Source organism: Stereum hirsutum, assembly GCF_000264905.1.
Source record: "Stereum hirsutum FP-91666 SS1 unplaced genomic scaffold STEHIscaffold_8, whole genome shotgun sequence".
Taxonomy (NCBI): Eukaryota; Fungi; Basidiomycota; class Agaricomycetes; order Russulales; family Stereaceae; genus Stereum; species Stereum hirsutum.
The window spans coordinates 1,705,128-1,724,364 of record NW_006763138.1 but is presented as its reverse complement, the minus strand read 5'-3'; the positions used below and the strand labels follow the sequence as shown (position 1 = coordinate 1,724,364).

Genomic DNA, 19,237 nt, shown 5'->3' with positions numbered 1-19,237 from the left:
TAGGGGCTACTCTCGCTTTTGTTCGGAACTACATATAAAGGGTCTTCCTCTGCTTTGGTTCAGACCTTCAGACGATCGGCCTGCCCCTCCCTTACAACAGCCCCCTACATCTTCGTTTCCTGATTACGGAAACTTGACATGCCACCAAGAGCCAAGAAAGCGAAAACGACTGCCAGCGAAAAAGGGGCCAAGGCTCTCTGTGAAGCACTCCCTAGCCAGCCTCCCTACACTGCCGGTACACTGGCTTTGTCGTCCGGCCACTTCAAGCTCTTCTACATACGAGTCTCGAGATGTTTCGCGCACAGCTTGGTACGAAGACTATCCCACTGTTTCTCCCTTAAGTTGCTGATCATTCACATCATTTACCCATGGCACATTTGTTAGCTCCGTAAACCTTGCGAGCGCATCGCCCGAGGAGCTGCAGAATCTCGGTGATGCCTGCGAGCCGGCCACGTTTGGACGGAATCAAGAACACGTTTTGGACGAGACCTATCGCAAGGCGGGCAAGATGGACACGACGTCCTTCGCGACGTCGATAATCCCCGAGCGTACCGGCCTTATTGACGCTATTAGCACTCAGCTTCTCGACGGCCCGGATTCTACTCACCCTGTAGCGCTCGAGCTCTATAAGCTCAATGTCTATGGTAAGTGCCACACAAGCTCTTCCAAGCTCAAGCCTAGCAAGCCTACTTTGAATCGCAGGCGAGGGCTCTTTCTTCAAAGCTCACAAGGATACGCCTCCCAGTGAGACCATGTTCGGTTCTCTCGTTATAGTATTCCCAATGCCTCACGAGAGAGGCTCCCTCATCACGCGCCACAACGACGAAGAGTGGACGTTTGACTCTGCGGATGCTTGTCTCTCTCATCCAGACCCTTAGATCGCCTTCATCACATTATTCAGCGACGTCGAGCATGAAATCACCCCCATCACCTCAGGTCATCGGGTCACGCTCACCTATAATCTCTACTTTGGCGACATCGAGATCGATTCTGGAGAATCTCAGCCCGGTATCGCCACTCGCACGTCTCTCGCACCCGTCATGTCGTCCGGAGAGCAGCCTTTCCGCTCGACATTTGAGGATCTACTCAACAATCCGGAGTTCCTTCCTCACGGCGGCGCCCTCGGCTTTGGATTGCAGCACGAATACCCTATCAAAGACTCCCTAGAACATGTCTATAAACTCCTCAAGGGATCCGACGCCGTCATACTCCGTACCTGTACTTCCCTCTCTCTCCCAGCGCGACTTCATCTCCTCTACTCTGACGAAAGGGCATACAGTGGTGGAACGACGCTTGATTACGTTCTAAAGTTTGGCGACCACATGTATCACGTGGAGGGTCAGACCAGGCTGCGATAGCAATATGGAGCCATCGTCATAACCTCGAACAGCAAGTACGTCGATGTCGAGGATGAGGTGATCTGGGCAGTCCCAACATCGCATACGAAGTTGGACAGTAAGTATGTGGCGCATGGAAATGAGCCACAGATAGCTTGTGCGTATGGGAACGTGTTCCTCATCGTTAGGGTTGGTAAGTTCGACGAGAGGAGTGTAGTTGTGGACCCGCTAAAGGAGAGAAGAAGGAAGAAGCGCGAGGCGAAGAAGAGGGCACAAGCCGAGGCGAAGGTGAAGGAAGCGAAACGGAGAAGGCTGTTGGCGGAGACGAAGGCAACGGAAGACCAGAACAAGAAAGATGTAGCTGAAGGTGCCAGCAGAGCGAGGGCGTAGAGTTCCTTGTAGGCGAGTTTCTCTATCAATTTCACATGTTTTTCTGGATGCTTCCATTTGGAGGTCCTGTGTATCTCTTTGGAGTCTGTCGTGTTTATCTCCTATACTACGCTAAACCTGTTGGGTCCTGAGACGTACTCGTGGGCGCTGATCTTCGGCGGGTGACGTACCCAATGGAAGTAGTGGACGTCCTATGATACCGCGTACTGCGCTGCGCGAAAGCTACGAAATCACAATGACTTCATGCTGAGTTGTAACGTTCTGATCTTAAGGTGAGCAGTGCAAAGCATGTTGAAATTTGAGGGCATGCTGATTATATGGTCGCTCTTGATGTAATCACCACATCTTCAGCATGGCCACATCGCGCACAGCATGACCAAAATGAACCTCCAACCGAAAAGAAATCCGTCTCAGTTCACGGTCTTCACGGGCCCTCGCCCCCAGTTTGAGCCTTTTCCGTACCTGCGCGCATGAAGGGTGCCCCGTGGACGTGAAACCTTTCATTGAGTAACATTGATTGATTTCATCAACGATTCCCCTATTCTTGTCGAGTCGTGTAGATAAACCGTCTGGATGCTTGGTGAGCCCGTACCTTGCACTCCCCCCATCGATTGCTGCTCCCTGCTTGAACCTATATCGTAGCCTTAGGCAGCACGATACCGCGACGTTACCTTGAATCGCTCGCCAGTGGTTACCATATCATGACTTCCGTAGAGTCAGGAGTTTCTGGTTTGTACCTACTTCCACAGGTGCGTGCCTATCATGATTACCACCAGTACGTGTCGAAGGCTAATCTTCGAGTAAACCATCATCAGGGAGGCGATGACGAGTGGAAGAGGTACGTTGCTCCTCGTTTTGCGCCTTGCCTCGCCTTGCGTTGTGGGAGACTCACAGTTACTGGTATCAGACTCGATGAGATGCATGCCGGAATCAACGAGTATCTTGGGAACCGTCTCTCCCTCGCGAACTTCGGACGCCCGGATAGGATATTGGAACTTGGGTATGTGACGTGGACTATTCTACGAGAAAAACAGCCAAACTCATCTAATGGTTAGCTGTGGATCTGGTGCTTGGTAAACTCCACTTTTCGAATCTAAAGCTTAGGACCAAAGCTCACTGAGTGTCATAGGGCGATACAAGCCGCGAAGACATACCCGCATGCCGATGTACAAGCTGTAGATGCGAGTCCTCTCCCGCCGAGGTATGTATCAGACCTAAGACAACGCACCTTTGTTAATCGTTACGATATAGGCCTCTGCCCTCAAATCTCACTTTTCAGAGAGCGAATATTTTTGAGCCTCTGCCATTCGAGTCCCAGTCTTTCGACCTTATCCACCTAAGGCTTGTATTGTTCTACGTGCGTCCTTATGCTATTCCATTCTTCGATGTTATAAGCCTAACATACGTTTAGGTGCCCAACGTACATGATATCCTCCCTCGAATCATCGCGCTTCTCAAACCTGGCGGTTGGCTCGTCATTGAAGATATTTGCCTTTTAAATTGCAGAAATAGTGGGCCTTGCCACGAGGAACTGTTCCGCATCACAGACCGATATATGAGATCGAGGGCTTGCGACCCCTGTATTGGGGAAAATCTGGAGGCAATCTTGAAAGAGAGTCGATCTCTTGTCGATCTCTCTTCTCTCAGGGTTGATCTTCCTTTCTATGAAACCAGCCAGGGTAGGTCATTACCACAGTCCAGCCATCAGACTTCTCGTGTATACTGACCTCAACCTCGACCTGCAGAAGACCCTCTTGCACCGCTTGCGAAGGTCATGAAAACTTCAGTCGTAGGCGCAATGACAGGACCCTTATCTGCAGAGTTGGTCGCTGACGGCCTCACTTCGGAGCTTCAGGCCGGATTCGGGAGAGAGATGGAGGACGCTCGTTATAAGCCTGCTTTCTGCTTGCATTTCTACTCGGCACGAAAACAATAGGTCAAATAGGTGCTTATATGTACGTTTATTCACTATAGGTCCAGGGGAAGAGTATATTATCGATTCTCTCGAAGATACAGTACATAAACAGGGTATTCGCAGCTCTTGAGTGCTACAGCAGGTGACGAAAGCTATATTAACGCCGTCGGCGTGAGCGCGAGTAACATGTCCACACGAAAATGCCATGCACAGCGAGGCACAGCGCTTGACAGCCTCAGGTACCAAACGCACTCACGGCGCTGTGTTAGTCAACGCCCGAAGGGTGAGGTCAATATGACAAGAAAATCAGATGCTTGGTACTCCTCATCTCGGAGAAGGAAACAGAATGGACATGAAGGCAATGAAAGATGTGTGACTATTCCATCGGGGTTTGGCTTGTGGTTTGGTCATGGAAGATTGGCGCTTTGATGAAAGGCTCAAACTTAGGGCCGACGTCGTCGGATCCTAACAAGCGCAAACAACCATCGCCGTGTGTGGCGCCTCGGGCCACAATTCCGAGTCACTGATGATTGCTCTGTCTAAGTACTCGCCTCCGTAACTTGATCGCGCAGGACATACTTAGCGCATCTACCTTTTTTTTTCATCACTATACAACAGTGATGGGCAGACATCTGCTCTCTCCAGCGGCACAGTGCGTGCTTGGGCCATATCAACAGTGCGGCCAATGCGCAGACAATCCTTGATAACGGTCGTGACGAGCAACATGAAGACGACGGCGCTACAGATTGGGGTCAGTGTGTTCTATATTTCTCAATGTATAATGGCGGAAAAACTTCACGGGACTGATATCGACAAGTGGCGAACGCGTGTGTCGTTTTGTATCAGGTTGCCTTTCTCAAACAGGCGTGCTCGGTTACTCCCGAAGGAGAACAATGAGCAGGCACTCCGAAAGCGGAACACAATATCCAATGGACCCCAGGACCGTGCCTCGCCTCGTGGCAAACCCGGTGCATGGACCTTTGACACGCGCTGGGCCCTGCTCCTCTCCGCGACACACTTCTGCCCCTTCCGTCTCGATTCACCCCCATCTGCTCTATCCCCGGCTTCAGCCTTTACCCAGCCATACAGTGTACTCATCCGTGTTAAATACACTCATGAATGTGCTTTCGCTCAACGGCCAACCTCCTCGAGGAGCTGGACAACCATCTCATTCGCAAATCCTTCAATCTCCCCCTACCGTCCCTATCGCTGCCCCATCAACAACAACTCTGACTTCTGCTCCGGACACCGCATTCTTCGTCACCCTTCTCAAAGCCTGTGAAACGGATAAATGGGCAGATTTTCTCCCTCCCTTGCCTTCATGGGAACACCCGCACTTCAGACATATATCGTTGTTTTGGTCCATCGTGTCTAAATACTGTGCTCAGCGATACCAGGAAGGTCTGGCGACCAGGAATTGGAGCGAGTTCATCAAGATATTCGAGCTATTCCAGCCAAAGCTGGAGGCATGGGTCAAGGCTGGGCGGTGGGCCTCACCGGAATGGCTTGCCAGTGTGAAGGGCTATCTGCCTGGACCATCACCACACCAGCTTTCTCGACCTCGACCGTCGTCGTTGCGAATCACTCGCACTCTTCCCTCTTCTGGGGGCTCGCCAGATGTATCGACAGATAACGGCGGTAGGAAGCGGAAGGCATCTCAGGATGATCATCAAGGACGTAGCAGGACCGACCCCATCGTGCTCGACAACAACGAACCGACTGCCCACTCCCCTTCGAAATCATACCCATCGCCTGCCAGTCCGGAGGACGAAGACCGGCCGCGAAAGATGACGAAAGGGAACCAGGGGAAAGCCTTACCCTCTCAGCCTGAGGATGTGCGTCTATTTGTCCCTTTCTTGTCCGTATCGCGATCTGACGCTTGGGCCCTGCAATGGGTAGGCACAAGAGAAGAGGGATTCAAGTGCTGAACTCAAGAAGGCCGCCGTGTTGTCGCGAGGGGTCTCGCTGCGGATAAGTAATGTGGAGGCTTCGAAAGGTCAAAGCATTCGTCAGGTTCGTCCCGCCTCTTTTTATTGTTCCCTTTCTTTCCAAGCGCTGTTGTTCCCGCACTGACTTGGGTGTCATCTATGATCTTCGCTCATAAAGGCACAAAGCGCACCGACCCCTGTTGCCGTGTCACCGGAATCGGCCGATCCTAAGTCGTCTTCAGTACAAAAGCGACCTCAGGCGTCGTCTGCACGTTCTCCCCACCCATCGATTTCCTTAGACTCTCCCATACAGAATCTTGCGACTAGACAATCAGCTCCTCCACATAACCGCCGCCCCGCCAATATCCCCCTTGTCCGTTCCAGCTCCCAGCTTCGCCTGCCCCAGGCGCAGAAACCTCGGGTCCGGCATAAAGGCGTCATACCAGTTATCGCCCGTCATCGAGTTCAACAGAAGCGTAATCACCACCAGCAATTCCAGAGTTACTTCCAGCATAAGCAGGCCCCTAAGCGGCCTTCGCCTCTCGCACGTCACGTCATCAACGCCGACTCGCTCCCAAGCCCTCTTCCCTCTCCTGCCCCCTCTCCTGCTGTTTTGCATTTCCCTTTGGCTCCGTCTCTAGATCTAGAATCTCCTCAGCCTCAACAAGACCTATCTCACGATCATTTAGAGATGTCTCAGCGCGAATCCACTGGAGAACCCAGCCTCGGGCCTTCGACCCCTGGTAGCACTGTGGCAGACCATGACACGACCTGCGCCGACGATGCCCATCTTGATCCAATTCCTCCGACGTCGAATTTCGTTGCTTCCCCGCCGATATCTTTACAGGCTGGTGACGATGGCAGCGTGGCTTCGACTGACGCTGCGCCTATTGATGCCACAGCGGTACTGCTAGCTTTGCTCGGCTCGAGTAGTGCTGTCGCGGACCACGACACCACCTCCGTTGACCATGCCCATCTTGACTACCCAACTCCCCAGACGTTGGACTCCCTCGCTTCCCCACCGATATCTTCAGAGGCTAGCGATTTCGACGACGTGGCTTCGATTGAGGCTGCACTTGCCGATGCGACAGCGACACCCCCCGGTTCGAGTGAGTCTATTGCTGCCGGCGACGCATATCCTGTGGAGGATCCATCTTTTTGGACCTCACCGGAATGGTTGGAGTTCGAACGATGCGAAATGCAGCAAAAGCCAAGGCGTGCACCCTTGCCTTTTGCCGAGAATTTCTACGAGCTATCTAAGCCGGCTCTCGACGACGTCGTCCCCAGTCTCCGCTCTGACGATTGGGCCCAGGTCACGTCCTTCCCGAACCTCGAGTCGCTCGTTTTACCTCATGAACGGACCTACTACGAACATCCTTCACAAGTCGTAGGGCTACCGGCCTGCCGCTTCAACTCCCCTTTTCCGCCCCCGCTGATCGAAGTTGCGAGGCAGCATGCGCTGTTGGCGGCGTTCTTGTTTCCATGTTTGGGGATCTCTAATGAGTCAGAGCTGGGTCGGTATTGGGACTTGTTTGAAAAATTTTGGATGGAGACAAGGGTTGTTATGGACAGTTGGAGAGGTCAAAGGCTGGCCATACTTCGACAAACGATGCAGGCTATTCATGAGAGGCATCAGAAGGACGAGAAAATATATCTTTCAGGGTATACGCGGCCCGACACCTTAAGAAAGTGCCAGGAGCGTATGGAGAGGGAGAGAAGATATGTGGAGTGGATGAACGTTTTATTGCGTGCTCATGGAACTTCACCGTTCGACGATTTAGTAGTGTAGTTACCATCCCGTGGTACTTGTATATATTTTCTCCCGCAGCACCGTATTGTCGCTCCATCGTATACACATCTTGCCATACGCCCTCTCATCCCGGAGTAGACTCTACTTTCCAAGTATTCGAATTTACATCTTATTTTTGTCTGGCTGGTTCTGAACCCTACCAAGTATTCGCTTTCCGTAGAATATTCCTGTACATATACCGCTGATCATTCCTAACCTAAAGAGCGCTTGCGGTCCATTCGGTTACGCTTCTTCCATCTGCGCAAAGTCTGAGTCTCATAAGCTCGCCCTCTCGCAAGAAGACGTCATCAACACGCCACAGTCTCGAACTTCCGATGCTTCGTGAGTTGCAACAACATATATAAAGAAGTCCGCTCTCCCCGACGGTCTACGGATTGCTTTGTCCCTTGTCCCCAACCGCCATCATCGACCTCTGCCTCTCACGGCTCTCCACCACAAGTTGGCTTGAACCGGTGCGAGTCGTAAATATTCAGGTCATATCGATACGGGCCCTGTGGTATAAAAGATTAGAAAAAATCAGTCGGAAAAGACTACAGCTTTAACCGTCCATAATTGTACAACCTGCTGACGGTGAGCCCCGTTCACATTCTCCCTTGAGAAAATGCAGACCCGCCACTAACTTACTTGGGTCCGAACTTCGTGGGCCACAGCTCGGGTGATCAGACGGAACTCCGGCGGATGGCGTTTAAATTCATTATATCGGAGCACAGCCACCTTCGGACCTTCGCGGGTCCGATGACAAATTGCTCAGATTATGGGATTTCCTGGGGTCGGTTCCGCGTCGCTTTCCTCCTGCGCTGAGTCGACTCCAAGCTCCAAGATCTCCTTGCTTCCTACCACCACCTCTGGCGACTCTTGGCTTCTGCTCATATATCCCTGATATCCTCTCTCTCAGGCTGCTCATTGTCGAGAAACGCTAGAACTCTTGTCAAAAAGATTGCTTAACTGATCAGTACAGGAGCTTCGACTTCGCTCATTAAAGAACACGTCGATGCTCGCCCAGTCTATTATTGACAGCCGCCCTACTCCGTCAACCTACTCGTCGTCATCTTCAGCTTCCCACACGCCGACTTCTCATTCATCGTCTGCTCGTTCGAGTATACCCTGGATCTTCACGGACAGCACACAGCTCGAGCACAAAGATGAAGACGCAGTGCATCCACACCCCTTCGCTCATCATCATCATCAGTACAACTCAGACGAGCAAGATGCCGACCAGCTTCTTTCTCGACAACTTCTTGAACAAGACCTTGCCCCGGTCGCTGCCTCTGCTCCCGAACCAATTCATGATGAGCTTCCCGCCAGCATGGACAGTTCCATGTCCCCCGCTGCCATGTTCCTCTCTGCTTTCAGCCCAGTTGCCTCCGTCGCATCTATCTCATCCATGCCAACAACTTTCCCTGACGACGAAGGTGCAGAGGTTGCCGAATACAGACTTGGCGCAATTATCGGCTACGGGGGCTTCAGCATTATTCGTCGTGCCACCCCTTTGCTATCCCCCTCAGCCTCGAGTGCTGGAGTCAGCCACACAGTTGCCGTCAAAATAGTACGCCGGTCCTCGCTGGACTCTTCCTCGAACCCATCCCTCGCTCGTACTCGTCTTGACCACGAATCCAATATTTGGTCATCCCTCTCGCACGAACACATACTACCCCTCTTTCGCTACCATTCGACCCCCTATGCCGACTTCTTCTTCATGCTCTATTGCCCAGCTGGTTCCCTTTTTGATATCCTACGGAGGGCGCAGGTGGATGGTCAGGGTAAGAGAAGGGTGCCGCTAGACGACGCGGGCATGATGTTCAGGCAGGTCGTGCGGGGCGTGCGGTATCTGCATGAAACTGCGGGTCTCGTGCACGGGGACCTGAAACTAGAGAATGTGATGGTCGATGAAATGGGCGTGTGCAGGATCGGGGACTTTGGGATGGCCAGCAAGATAGGCGAGATTCGGGAGGACGACGTCGCACTCGGGACGGACCCCTTGTTGGTGCGCAGACAGCGATCGGTCACGATGGAAAAAAGCGCCACAGCGGTGCAAGCCATCCACTCGAGAAGGCAATCGAACAACTCGAAATTACCGACCCACCTCTCTTTACTCCGTCATCATTCCGGTCCTCGGCATCGTAACTCGTCTCCTCTACCTTCCATCCAAGCGTCACCGTATACCGCCACCGCGCCCACTTCGTCGCAAACACACCAACAATACGAACTCCCACCTGGCTCGCTCCCATACGCCGCTCCAGAACTGCTCCACCCTCCGTCACCTTCAAATCCCTACCGCCCATATCCGGCCCAAGACATCTGGGCCCTGGGCGTGATGCTTTACGCGTTGTTAGAAGGCCGGCTTCCCTTCCAGGATAGCTTCGAGCCGAGACTGCAGATGAAAATTCTACACGGTACGTGTTCTTCACTTGGGTCATCGATGCTAATACCTTTATGTTGAATAACGTGAATATTCAAGGTGTCTTCGATATGCCGAAGGAAGTCGGCAAGGGGGCAGAGAAGGTGTTGGTGGGGTGTCTGACAGCGAATGTAGCAGATAGGTGGGATATTGCCATGGTAGATGAGGTGGGATGGAGCGTGGGATGGAGAGGCGAAGATATTGACGGAGGAGGGGTGGATGAAGAGAGGACGGAGATCGAGATCGAGAGAGTCGTCCAGGAGGCGAGGATGAGGAGCATGAGCAGAAATCGGAAGAGATCTGGTAGTGTGTTCTCAGACGATTCCTACGGGTCGATGTCCCCTTCGGGCAGTGCGTCAGCACCGTTACATGCTCCGGAAGAGTTTGAATGCGAGTATGAAGATGACGAGTCCGAAGCTGGCGGCATTCAAGAGTCGAAGACGAGGATGCCCTCGCGGAGGACTTCTACCTCACCACTTCATAGTCCTGTCCATGCTCATCTATCCGTCTCGAGATCTCGCTCCATATCGAAGAGAAGTCCGCTGAGCAATGTCAGCGTTCTTCCGCAAGACCGAGAAATTATCCCTCCGCCCTCTCCTCAACCTCTACGTTCGTTCGCATCGTCCGTGACACCACTCGTACAAGCCGCGGACGCTACCGCCTCATCCTCCAACGAATATCCCCCTTCTCCCCTCCCTAATCTTCACAAACTCACCCAATTTTCGCCTTCTCCAGAGCGCGGACGCTCTCACAGGCACGCCCTCGCTGATGGCACGAATATGAATAGCGGAATCAACATTCCAGGCCGTAAAACGTCTCCCGCATCTCCTAGTCCCAGTGTGGCACCGATGACGCCGAAGGACGGAGTTGACGGGTTGGACAAACTGGGTTACACTTCCTTTGCTATACCCGAATCTGAGTCTGAGTCTGGGGCTCTGGAGCCGTCACAGAGGGATCCATCCAGAGGAAGGAAAGGTTTCCGAGACTTCGGACTCGAAGCGGTAGATGAGGGCGAAGTCGACGATGGCGAGGACGGTAGCCCGAATACGAGATGGATGTTGAACGATTCGGACTCGGCTTCTCCGGCGAGGTCTTCACAGTCACAATCGGTGGCCAGAGGGCGCAGGAGAAGGATGAGCCAGAGGACGTCGACGTCTAGGTCCCGGTCGAACGACGTCCCCGAAGCTGAAGCACGGGCCATTCCTCCCACCAATTCTGTCGTCAACGTCAATAGGGGACGTAGATCCGGAAGCACGCCGCCTTTTACGTCTGGGTCGACGGGGACCACGCCTGCTGGATCTTCTGCGCCTGGCACTTCTCCCCGTGGATGGATTCTCAGCAGGCGATCGAGCCATAACACGCCAGTTTCGGCGATGAGCAAGGTCGTGGCGAGGGGGTCGGTGTCGGTGTCTCCAGAGAGGGAGAGGGAGAGAGAAAGGGACGAGGGTGCGAGCGAGATGGGAGGAGGAATGAGACTCGGAATGAGGAGGAGGTCGACGGAGAGGGGGACGACGGCGACGGGTGTGTTGAAGGACGTTCGGAGCCGGAGTGTGGACCGGTGGGGAACGTAAGTGAGGAATCAAAGACGAGGTAATCTAAAAGTGCCGCATCCATGAATATTTGGAAGTGCATTGTGCATATTGTTATGCTGTCGTTGATCTTCTCTGCCTTGTAACCTTCCTCCTATTTTTCTGGTTCTATTCCTTGCTCATCTGTTGTAGCGGCAGTTCCTGGCTCGACGTCAGGTCGACACACAGACTCGCAGTCGCCGACGATACCTAGTTTATTCTCATGTCCAATCACGATCACGGCCGTTCATCTATCCTTGTAGCTATTTCTCTCTATATCACCTCACCTCTCATCCTTGTTCCCATAGCACTTCGGTAACTTATTTCCACATGCAGTCCTTTCCATCTCTTTTCAGTTACCATCTCCTGGGTACCTATCGTTTACTGATCATTGCTGTACTACCACAATTGACACCATTCAACTTTCCTTTCATTAGCGCACCCCTCTCCCGTTTCATGTGTCTTACGCCACAGTCTTCGTCTTGCTCATCTTTTTACCACTTCGTTGTGTTTTTGTATACCAGTACCTATGCCGTACAATTTTATTTTGTTTGCAGTAATATGCTGTCACGGCCAAAGGAACGACGTGTATGCTGGACCGAAGACGTGCGTACGCAAGAAATATACTGATCATTGAAGAACACCATCACCCAGCCGACATATCTATACATGTAACCGGTATACAGGAAGAAGAGAAATCATGGAAGATAGTGGATTGGAACAGACCACCCAGTTGATATACATGGCTAGAAATCCGGACGACCACCCTCAGCAAAAGCGGTGGGCCCGCCCGAGGTCCTCACCGTGCAAAAACAACATCGTCCCTATCCACTTCCGAAACTGAACCACGCCGCCCTCCACTCTATCATCGGCATCTAAGATCTCCCCCCTGGCAGCGTATGTTTCCTCATTATCGAACAACCACCATTTGAAACCAATTTTCCTGTTCTCGAAATTTAAGTTGTAGATGACCCTGGTGATCGGCCACACTTCCTCGAACATCGGGAACGAGTATACTCCCAAGTCTTCAGGAAAGAGGTGCCCCAACAAAAATTCCGCGAACAAGTTCTTCTCTTCCAATGTATCCTCGAACGTCGCGGTCCTAAAATCAAAGTATGGGAGAGGCCCGGGTTGGTCGGCTTGGGCGGGACATGACCAGCCCGTCGGTTCGTCGGTGATGTACTGGCTGAGGAGGTCGTAATATCGGGGCGTGAACTTGATTATGTCCAGCTCGAGCGCATTGAGTGTAGTGTAGCGTGGCGACTCATCGGCAGGTCCAATCGTCGGGTCGGGGTTTTGGAGCATCCATATTGTGGATGCGTCAAGCTTGTCACCCGAGGAACCAAGGTTATACGGAGCTGGTTCGACAGCGAACGAAGCAGAAGAGATGCTGCCCATAGAAGGCGATCCGCGAATCGTAGCAAGATCAGAGACGGTGGAGGCCACACTAAGGGTAGGAGTCGTGGATAGAGCCGGACTGGGATGTCCTTCAATAGTGGACGAAGAGAAAGACGAAGAGCGCGATCCAATAAGATCTGACCCAATGGTAGAGATCGCGCTGACACTGCTGGGAGTCATGGACCGAGCCGGACCTTGGCCCTCGCTGCTTGGTGTATTCGTACGGCTGGGATAGACCGAAGAGGCGAGAGAGGCGAGAGAACTTTGACGTGACTTCAGGGACCGCGACCGAGACATCTGAGTCCTTAAGGTGCTGTCGCTCGGAGCCATCGGTGGAGGGAAAATGTTGTCTAGGGTTTGTCGGGGGGTCATAATGGTGAAAAGAGGTGCTTGGTGCTCCAGTTCTGGACTGTGCGTGAGATGGAGAGGATGGATCAGGCTACGAACGATGCGAGTGGGGATGAAGGAGGATGCTGGCAGCCTGTTTGAACGCACACGCTTTATAGCGTGCGGGTGGCGGCACCTGAGCGTATGAGAGAGAGGTCTTTCATGTACTTACGTATCGTATCGAAGGCGACCGAGATCTCCATGGTACAGTGCCTACGCTGTGTGGGTGGCGTGGTGCCCGCGCCTTGAGAATAGAGTGAGACACGTAAACAGCAAAATAGAGGCCAGTCAGCGTCTAAGAATAGGACAAAGCGGGCCCCTACGAGATAGACGCGCCCATGAATGGTCTTGAGCTTCCTAGATGGCAGCGCTATTGTTCCTACCAGTGCCAGAGACAAATCTTGACAGCAGGTCTCACCTGTTCGCAACCTTAGCGAGGGCGCGCCACACACCACGTCCACCGTCCGGCACAATGACATGACGAAAGAACGTACATTGATCGGAGAGGGAAGCATTTTCTTCCTAAAAAGATGCCCTCATTCACCCCATCAGACTGATGAACGAAGAAATTATAGTAGAAGGGGAGTCACTGGCGCTAGGACCACAACTTGAAGCCGTGCGGTATGTGCACTTCTCCGAGTCGTACCAATCATCTTCGAGTTTTTGTCGACAAGGTGATCAATGGTGGCTTCCTCACAGTCATGGTCGGTGGATGCCTATGATTATAATCAGAAGATTCGAGTTGAGCAGAAGGCACAGCCTACGCTCATGGGACATCATGGGAAGTGATAGCGAAGGCCCATACGCCACGTGGCGGCGGGGTGGCTTGCTTGCGCCTGTTTGCGGTTGTTAGGATCGGAAGACTGTTGTTTCGAATTCCAGCCTGAGGTTCTTTCTTCTTGTTACGTTCTTCCGCCTCGTCTTCCCCTTCCAAATCATGCGCTTGAAGGCAGGCCACTTCAACAACTGCTTCTTTGAGATCAATCATTTCGAATCTGCTATCATCTTGGGCAGCCTCACAGTGTTTCAGTTGACTTCGGTTCCCAAGCAAACAGTGTCCAGATCCGTTTGTCCGATTTCTGCGCGAACTTTTCAGCACCTTTATATTTACATTTCATACTCAGGTCATGTCTCTATGTGATAATAATCAACGTATTTAGCGTGTATATTTGGTCCTAGGTTGGACTGCCACAGTAGAGGGCTAGCTCGGCGATTAGCTGTGTGTGATGCAAGTCGTGAGCCGTCAGCGGTCCCGATAGACTGCTGGTAGGAGCGCATTTTGGGTTCTGGCAAGCGTGGAGTAATCTTCGTCTCGGCGTTGGTGGTAGCGCTGAAGAGCAGCTGCTTTAATCTAGTAATGATGACACTCGCGTCCTAATACCTTGAGGCTGTCCACAACGGTCCCATCACGGGTACTAAGTACACCAGTGTACTTCTCCTGGTTCTCATCCTAGCACACGTGTGCGATATTCAATTCTATGGTCAATCTCCGCTGTCAATATTTTGGTCCATCAGGGAGGGCCTAACATGTCCATCACAGGAGAACCTTATAGCTGTACGCACCATGCGGAAGTGGTCATTAAATAACCCCAAAACAAACACGTCATTCATCTACTAGCCTTGGGGTATGTTTCTGTATAAATGGGAGGGTCTTTTTCCGATTACTACCAGAATCTCTAGCCGCACATTTCCAGCATCAGTATGTTTTATCTTTCTTTTCTTCTCACGAGCGAATATCTGATCAGCAACTACGGCCACCTCATTCACTCGTTAGTCATATTCACAGAACCCCGTGTGCAGCAACATCGAACCTCAACATGGCTCCTCTCTACGCCATCTTCACTTCGGCTTTGCTCGCTGTATTCCTCTCCTCCGTCCATGCCGAATCGTGGACGCTCTACAGCAATACCGACTGTACCGGCAACATCATTTCCTCTGACAATATCACAGGAGCCTCGGAAAGGCGCGGGGCCAATCAGCCTCTCGAGCAGTGGTGGAGCGTGCGATGTAGTTTACCATGATGTTCACACTTGTGATCCTGAGGCAGGCGGGACGACGACGGATGCAGGGAGTGATGGATGCTTTGAGATCCCAGGATCGGTGGGCGCGTTTTTAGTCAGTTGTCCAGCTTGAAGGGTTAGTAGGGAGGGAGGGGCGGCAGACAGAGAGAGCATACATCATCCAGGTTATGACTCGGAAGAAGGGGAGGAAAGACCCCCTCGTCAATCTCGAGGCATGCATGAGTGTGGCTGGGGCTGTAGGAGGTTTGGGCTTGGTGTCATCCATCTGTATTACTTTCTACAGCTCACAGATACATATGAAGACACTACGTCTTATCTATCAATTTGACCATTGCATTGATAAAGTCTTCACACAAGTCCTCCGAGATCTCGTGCGCTCAGCCAGTGCTTCTGTGGCAATATTGAGAAAAGGCTCTGGCAGCCAGAATATCAGGTGTACGACAGCTTGGCAACGCATCATGAAGGTTGGAAAACAAGTGTTCAAAATGTTGAACGTACAACATTATAAGCTTACATTGTGCAGAAATATATACATCAGCGAGAAGAAGATATATGTTTGTACAGGTGACTATACAGGCTCGTCTTAGAACATGAAAAGTAATGACAAAGACTAGAATCGTCGCTGGAGTCGTCATCCCGATCGATTGTCAGGGACTGAGTTTAGCGCCAAGATTTTGCCAAAGAGTGCTAATTGTAGCCATAGCAGTGCGTCGGCGCCGTATGCCGCATTCAGCGCCGCAAAAGAGTGATGACAGGCGTCGGTGAAGATAGATTTGCGGTCTGCTTTTGGCAGATCATATACCGCACGAAGAGACGTCCAGAAAAGTGGATCGCACTGCAGATAGCGGTGCACGTCTTCAACCCATTCCGGAGTGATGTCCTCGCTTTTCTCGAGAGCAGGGCGTAAAACCGACCAGAAGGACTCGACGTCTACGAGCTCGTCCTTCGGGATGCCCCCATCTTGAGAGGGGTGGTAACAAGGCCTGTTCGAGGACTGTGAAGCGGGGGAAGCAGCCCTCTGGCCTACTGGAGAGGCTGCAGGCAGGGTGTCGCTCAGGTGGTGTGGAGAGGGCTCTTCGGAAGATGATGTACGGTGGGCTGCGCTGGCACGCGGCGGAGGAACCGGGATAGGGTTTAGCGCTGGCGCACGCTTGACGGGATCAGAGGCACGCTGGTTCTGCGCGAGAAGACCTTTCGATGTGGCGGACTGGCTCGAAAGCGTCGAGGAAAGAGAGGGAGCAGGAAGCGCTGTCTGTCGATGAGCGGGTGCGGGGATATCATTATTGGCAGTCCCAGTCTTGGAAGAGATAGCACTCTGGAGTGCCGCGTCCGACGACGACTTCTTAGCGCCGACCAGCGATGGGCCACTCACAGGACCAAAGCTTTTGGCATAATCGGTAGGGCGAGTGGAATCGAGCACGGTGACGTCGAGCCTTGCGTTGACCACGGTTGGTTGTTGTGGGACCGGCTGCCGGGCCAATGTTAGATCTAGACGAAAATTGATCAAGAGAAGACATACGAGTTGACGCGTGAGTTTTTTCTCGGCGGAAGACGTGTCTTCCGAAGCTTTCTGAGTCGAGGGACCTGCTATAGGGCTCTTGTCTGCGTGACGCAGCTCACGGCGAGTGTTGTCTTGCGGAAATGACGACTTGGGGTACGCAAACAAGACGGTGAGCGGGACAAAAACTCTACGGATATTTTGGTGGTGAAACCTTACATCGACTGGAATGATCAAGCCTGCTAGCCCCGACGGCGCATCCTGGGCACCAGCAGGTAAGGTTGGCCCGGAAACCAACACAATCTAACAATGCATGTTGGCTCACAACCTTTGTTCAGAAATTTGATAGGGGACTCACCTCTTCGTTATGATGGTCAGACTCGATCCCTCGTGCCGGTTTAGCCTTCGAATCCTTCCGATCTCGCACCTTGCCTTTCCCCTTCCCTTTTTCCTTGCCGTGCGATGGGATGCCAGGTTGATTGTTCGATCGACTTGGTTTCTTTGGAGAAAAGGAGGGCTATTGGCACGAAAGTCGCGAGAACAACCACAAAAGTACCCACCTTTGCCACGGTCCGCGACTCCTGGTTCGCACTCGAACCCTTCGCGCCCCGTGCCCTAGGCGCGGCACCAGTCGTCTTTTCACGCCCGCCCGACTTTTGCTCTACCATTTTCTTCGTCTGGATTGTAACTATATCGACGGCGACGCTGCCGTCGGGGTCGAAATGGAAAGTGTGTTGGCGGCCGGGGTTTTCTAACAATCTGGCTGTAGCACTGTCGAACTGGGCGTTCTTGACGTGTTCGTTGAAGAAGGCCCAGTCGTTGGTCTCGCGACTATATTGATATTGTTCTGTGTATCGCTTCTCCATAGCGATCCAGAAGTAGAGTTTAGCCTCATAACCCGGGCTCGAGAGGGTGAACCCTGGCGGGGAGAACTTCCGGCTTCCCGCCGAGGACGATGCGACCGATGTAGATCGCGACTTTGGCTCCCAGGTGGCCATCTGTCAAGGTGAAAGGGGGGTGGAGTCTAAAGATAATAAGAGAATGAGAGGGAGATGAAACCGGCGCGTAACGCAGGCTATGACACGGTGGTTGACTGGATAGAAGGAGGTGGCTGAACGTGCAGACGTGTGTCAGTCACGAGACCGTGGTGTTTGTCGCGGCCAACACGTTGAGCGAACAATGGGCCTTTCTCCCGCTTGTTCGGCAATGGCCGCATATCGTCGCGGCAGTCGTCTTCGTTCCATCCGTTTCGCCCACTCTCTGCGTATGAACCACAAATTTCCGAGGTTGTTCGCAAGTTCCTTTTGGCCGAAAGGTGACTGTACTCTGAGTTCTTTCTTGATTCTGCCTCTGTGTATGGTGCGCGGGAAGGGTCCCCGCGCACCGTACTCTGGGGGAAAGTCGACATGGTGCCAATACGCGCAGACGCGCGACTGCTGTGTTCGTGGTTCAGTTCTAGGAAAGATGCGTACAGTCTCTGCTCTTCGATATAAGAATGACATGACGCCTCCTTCGATAAATCGTGTCATATTTCCAGAGAATAGACCTGCGAAATCGAAGTTTCTTTCGTGCTGCTTGCAGCGATGGTGCGACACTTTCTGCTCGAAGCGGAGCAACGACTGTGCACATAATCTGGAGGTTGTGGGAGCGCCCTTTGTCTCTCTTCCATCCAGATGGGAGCTCATTCCAACGTGGAAATGGTTCCCATCTGAATGTGAGAGAGACAGACAATACGGTTTGATGTGCACCGAAAATCTAGACCGCTTGTCAGTGTCATCCTAGCAGCCATCCGCGCTCCAGCATAGACATTTGTCTCTTTGCACGCTCATATGGCGCCTTAATGTCATGTCTGATGCAGAAACTGTTGAGCAGTGTTGATCAAACCCAAGGCTGCGACAGTCATATTGCCCCATCTCGGGTGAAACGACGTCGCCCTTCAGGGCGCGACGTTTTCAATTCGCCAGACCACGTATTTCGATAGGAACAGTGGTCACAGATGGGTTCTACAGCGCGGGAAGGCGATGCAGCATCGGAAAACTGGGCAGAAGCTCGTCGTGCCTGTAATTCGCTACGATGTTGCACCTTGTACCCAACGCGAACGCAGGACGGGATACGGATGTGGTCCTACAGGAATGTGGACTGTATGATTTTATATTTCCAGTTGCTGGCTGCATGCTTGTACCAGGAAATAAACCAAATGGGCAGCAGGATCTCTCCCTATGAGGATATTACCCAATATGGGTATCTTTTTCCCTTTTACGTACGAGAGGACGCGTACCTCTCTTCTGGAAAGTGGTCGAGGGTAGGAGACGAGACTGGTTGAAGAAACCAGGATATCTACATTATATGTTTGGCTTTGGCTCACGGGTGTGAAGTAGCGACGAGGTCACATCACTGGGAAAGGCACACGCACCTAAGGATTGAATCGAATGGAGGCGCCTTTACCGAAAGCCTACCTATGGCAGACTTTTGAAGTGGCATTCATTTCGCTATGACCACGCACTGACCTGAAGCTGTGGTAGACAGACTCATAGGAGAGCAAGAGGGCAGCGAAGAGGTATGGTAGCGCTCGGACCATGCTGGAAGC

The 19,237-nt window shown here is 52.4% G+C and overlaps 6 protein-coding genes across 6 annotated transcripts; 4 read left to right on the top strand and 2 right to left on the bottom strand.

Annotated features, from left to right (window-relative positions):
- Window positions 1-138: 138 nt before the first annotated feature.
- STEHIDRAFT_157738 (uncharacterized protein) lies at window positions 139-1,727 on the top strand (the record flags this gene model as incomplete). Its single annotated transcript, XM_007305020.1, has 5 exons — window positions 139-251; window positions 385-644; window positions 703-835; window positions 902-1,324; window positions 1,391-1,727. The coding sequence occupies 5 exons, from the start codon at window positions 139-141 to the stop codon at window positions 1,725-1,727; spliced, it is 1,266 nt and encodes a 421-aa protein (XP_007305082.1).
- A 619-nt stretch (window positions 1,728-2,346) lies between these two features.
- On the top strand, window positions 2,347-3,707 carry STEHIDRAFT_122173 (S-adenosyl-L-methionine-dependent methyltransferase). Its single transcript, XM_007305019.1, has 8 exons — window positions 2,347-2,476; window positions 2,543-2,565; window positions 2,635-2,727; window positions 2,783-2,800; window positions 2,857-2,928; window positions 2,979-3,084; window positions 3,139-3,406; window positions 3,473-3,707. Exons 1-8 carry the CDS (start codon window positions 2,429-2,431, stop codon window positions 3,661-3,663), a joined length of 819 nt encoding a protein of 272 aa, XP_007305081.1. The 5' UTR covers window positions 2,347-2,428; the 3' UTR covers window positions 3,664-3,707.
- A 1,050-nt stretch (window positions 3,708-4,757) lies between these two features.
- STEHIDRAFT_169173 (uncharacterized protein) lies at window positions 4,758-7,512 on the top strand (the record flags this gene model as incomplete). Its single annotated transcript, XM_007305018.1, has 3 exons — window positions 4,758-5,477; window positions 5,542-5,655; window positions 5,749-7,512. The coding sequence occupies 3 exons, from the start codon at window positions 4,758-4,760 to the stop codon at window positions 7,357-7,359; spliced, it is 2,445 nt and encodes an 814-aa protein (XP_007305080.1). The 3' UTR covers window positions 7,360-7,512.
- A 1,252-nt stretch (window positions 7,513-8,764) lies between these two features.
- On the top strand, window positions 8,765-9,966 carry STEHIDRAFT_58553 (kinase-like protein; the record flags this gene model as incomplete). The annotated part of the gene is made up of 2 exons (XM_007304554.1): window positions 8,765-9,779; window positions 9,839-9,966. Coding segments are annotated over 2 exons (1,143 nt in total), but the record flags the coding sequence as incomplete, so codon positions are not given.
- A 2,148-nt stretch (window positions 9,967-12,114) lies between these two features.
- On the bottom strand, window positions 12,115-13,116 carry STEHIDRAFT_157734 (uncharacterized protein; the record flags this gene model as incomplete). Its single annotated transcript, XM_007305017.1, has 1 exon — window positions 12,115-13,116. The coding sequence occupies one exon, from the start codon at window positions 13,114-13,116 to the stop codon at window positions 12,115-12,117; it is 1,002 nt and encodes a 333-aa protein (XP_007305079.1).
- Window positions 13,117-15,783: 2,667 nt separating this feature from the next.
- On the bottom strand, window positions 15,784-17,648 carry STEHIDRAFT_157733 (uncharacterized protein; the record flags this gene model as incomplete). Its single annotated transcript, XM_007305016.1, has 5 exons — window positions 15,784-16,620; window positions 16,672-16,800; window positions 16,870-16,953; window positions 17,009-17,149; window positions 17,211-17,648. 5 exons carry the CDS (start codon window positions 17,646-17,648, stop codon window positions 15,784-15,786), a joined length of 1,629 nt encoding a protein of 542 aa, XP_007305078.1.
- Between the last annotated feature and the right edge of the window lie 1,589 nt (window positions 17,649-19,237).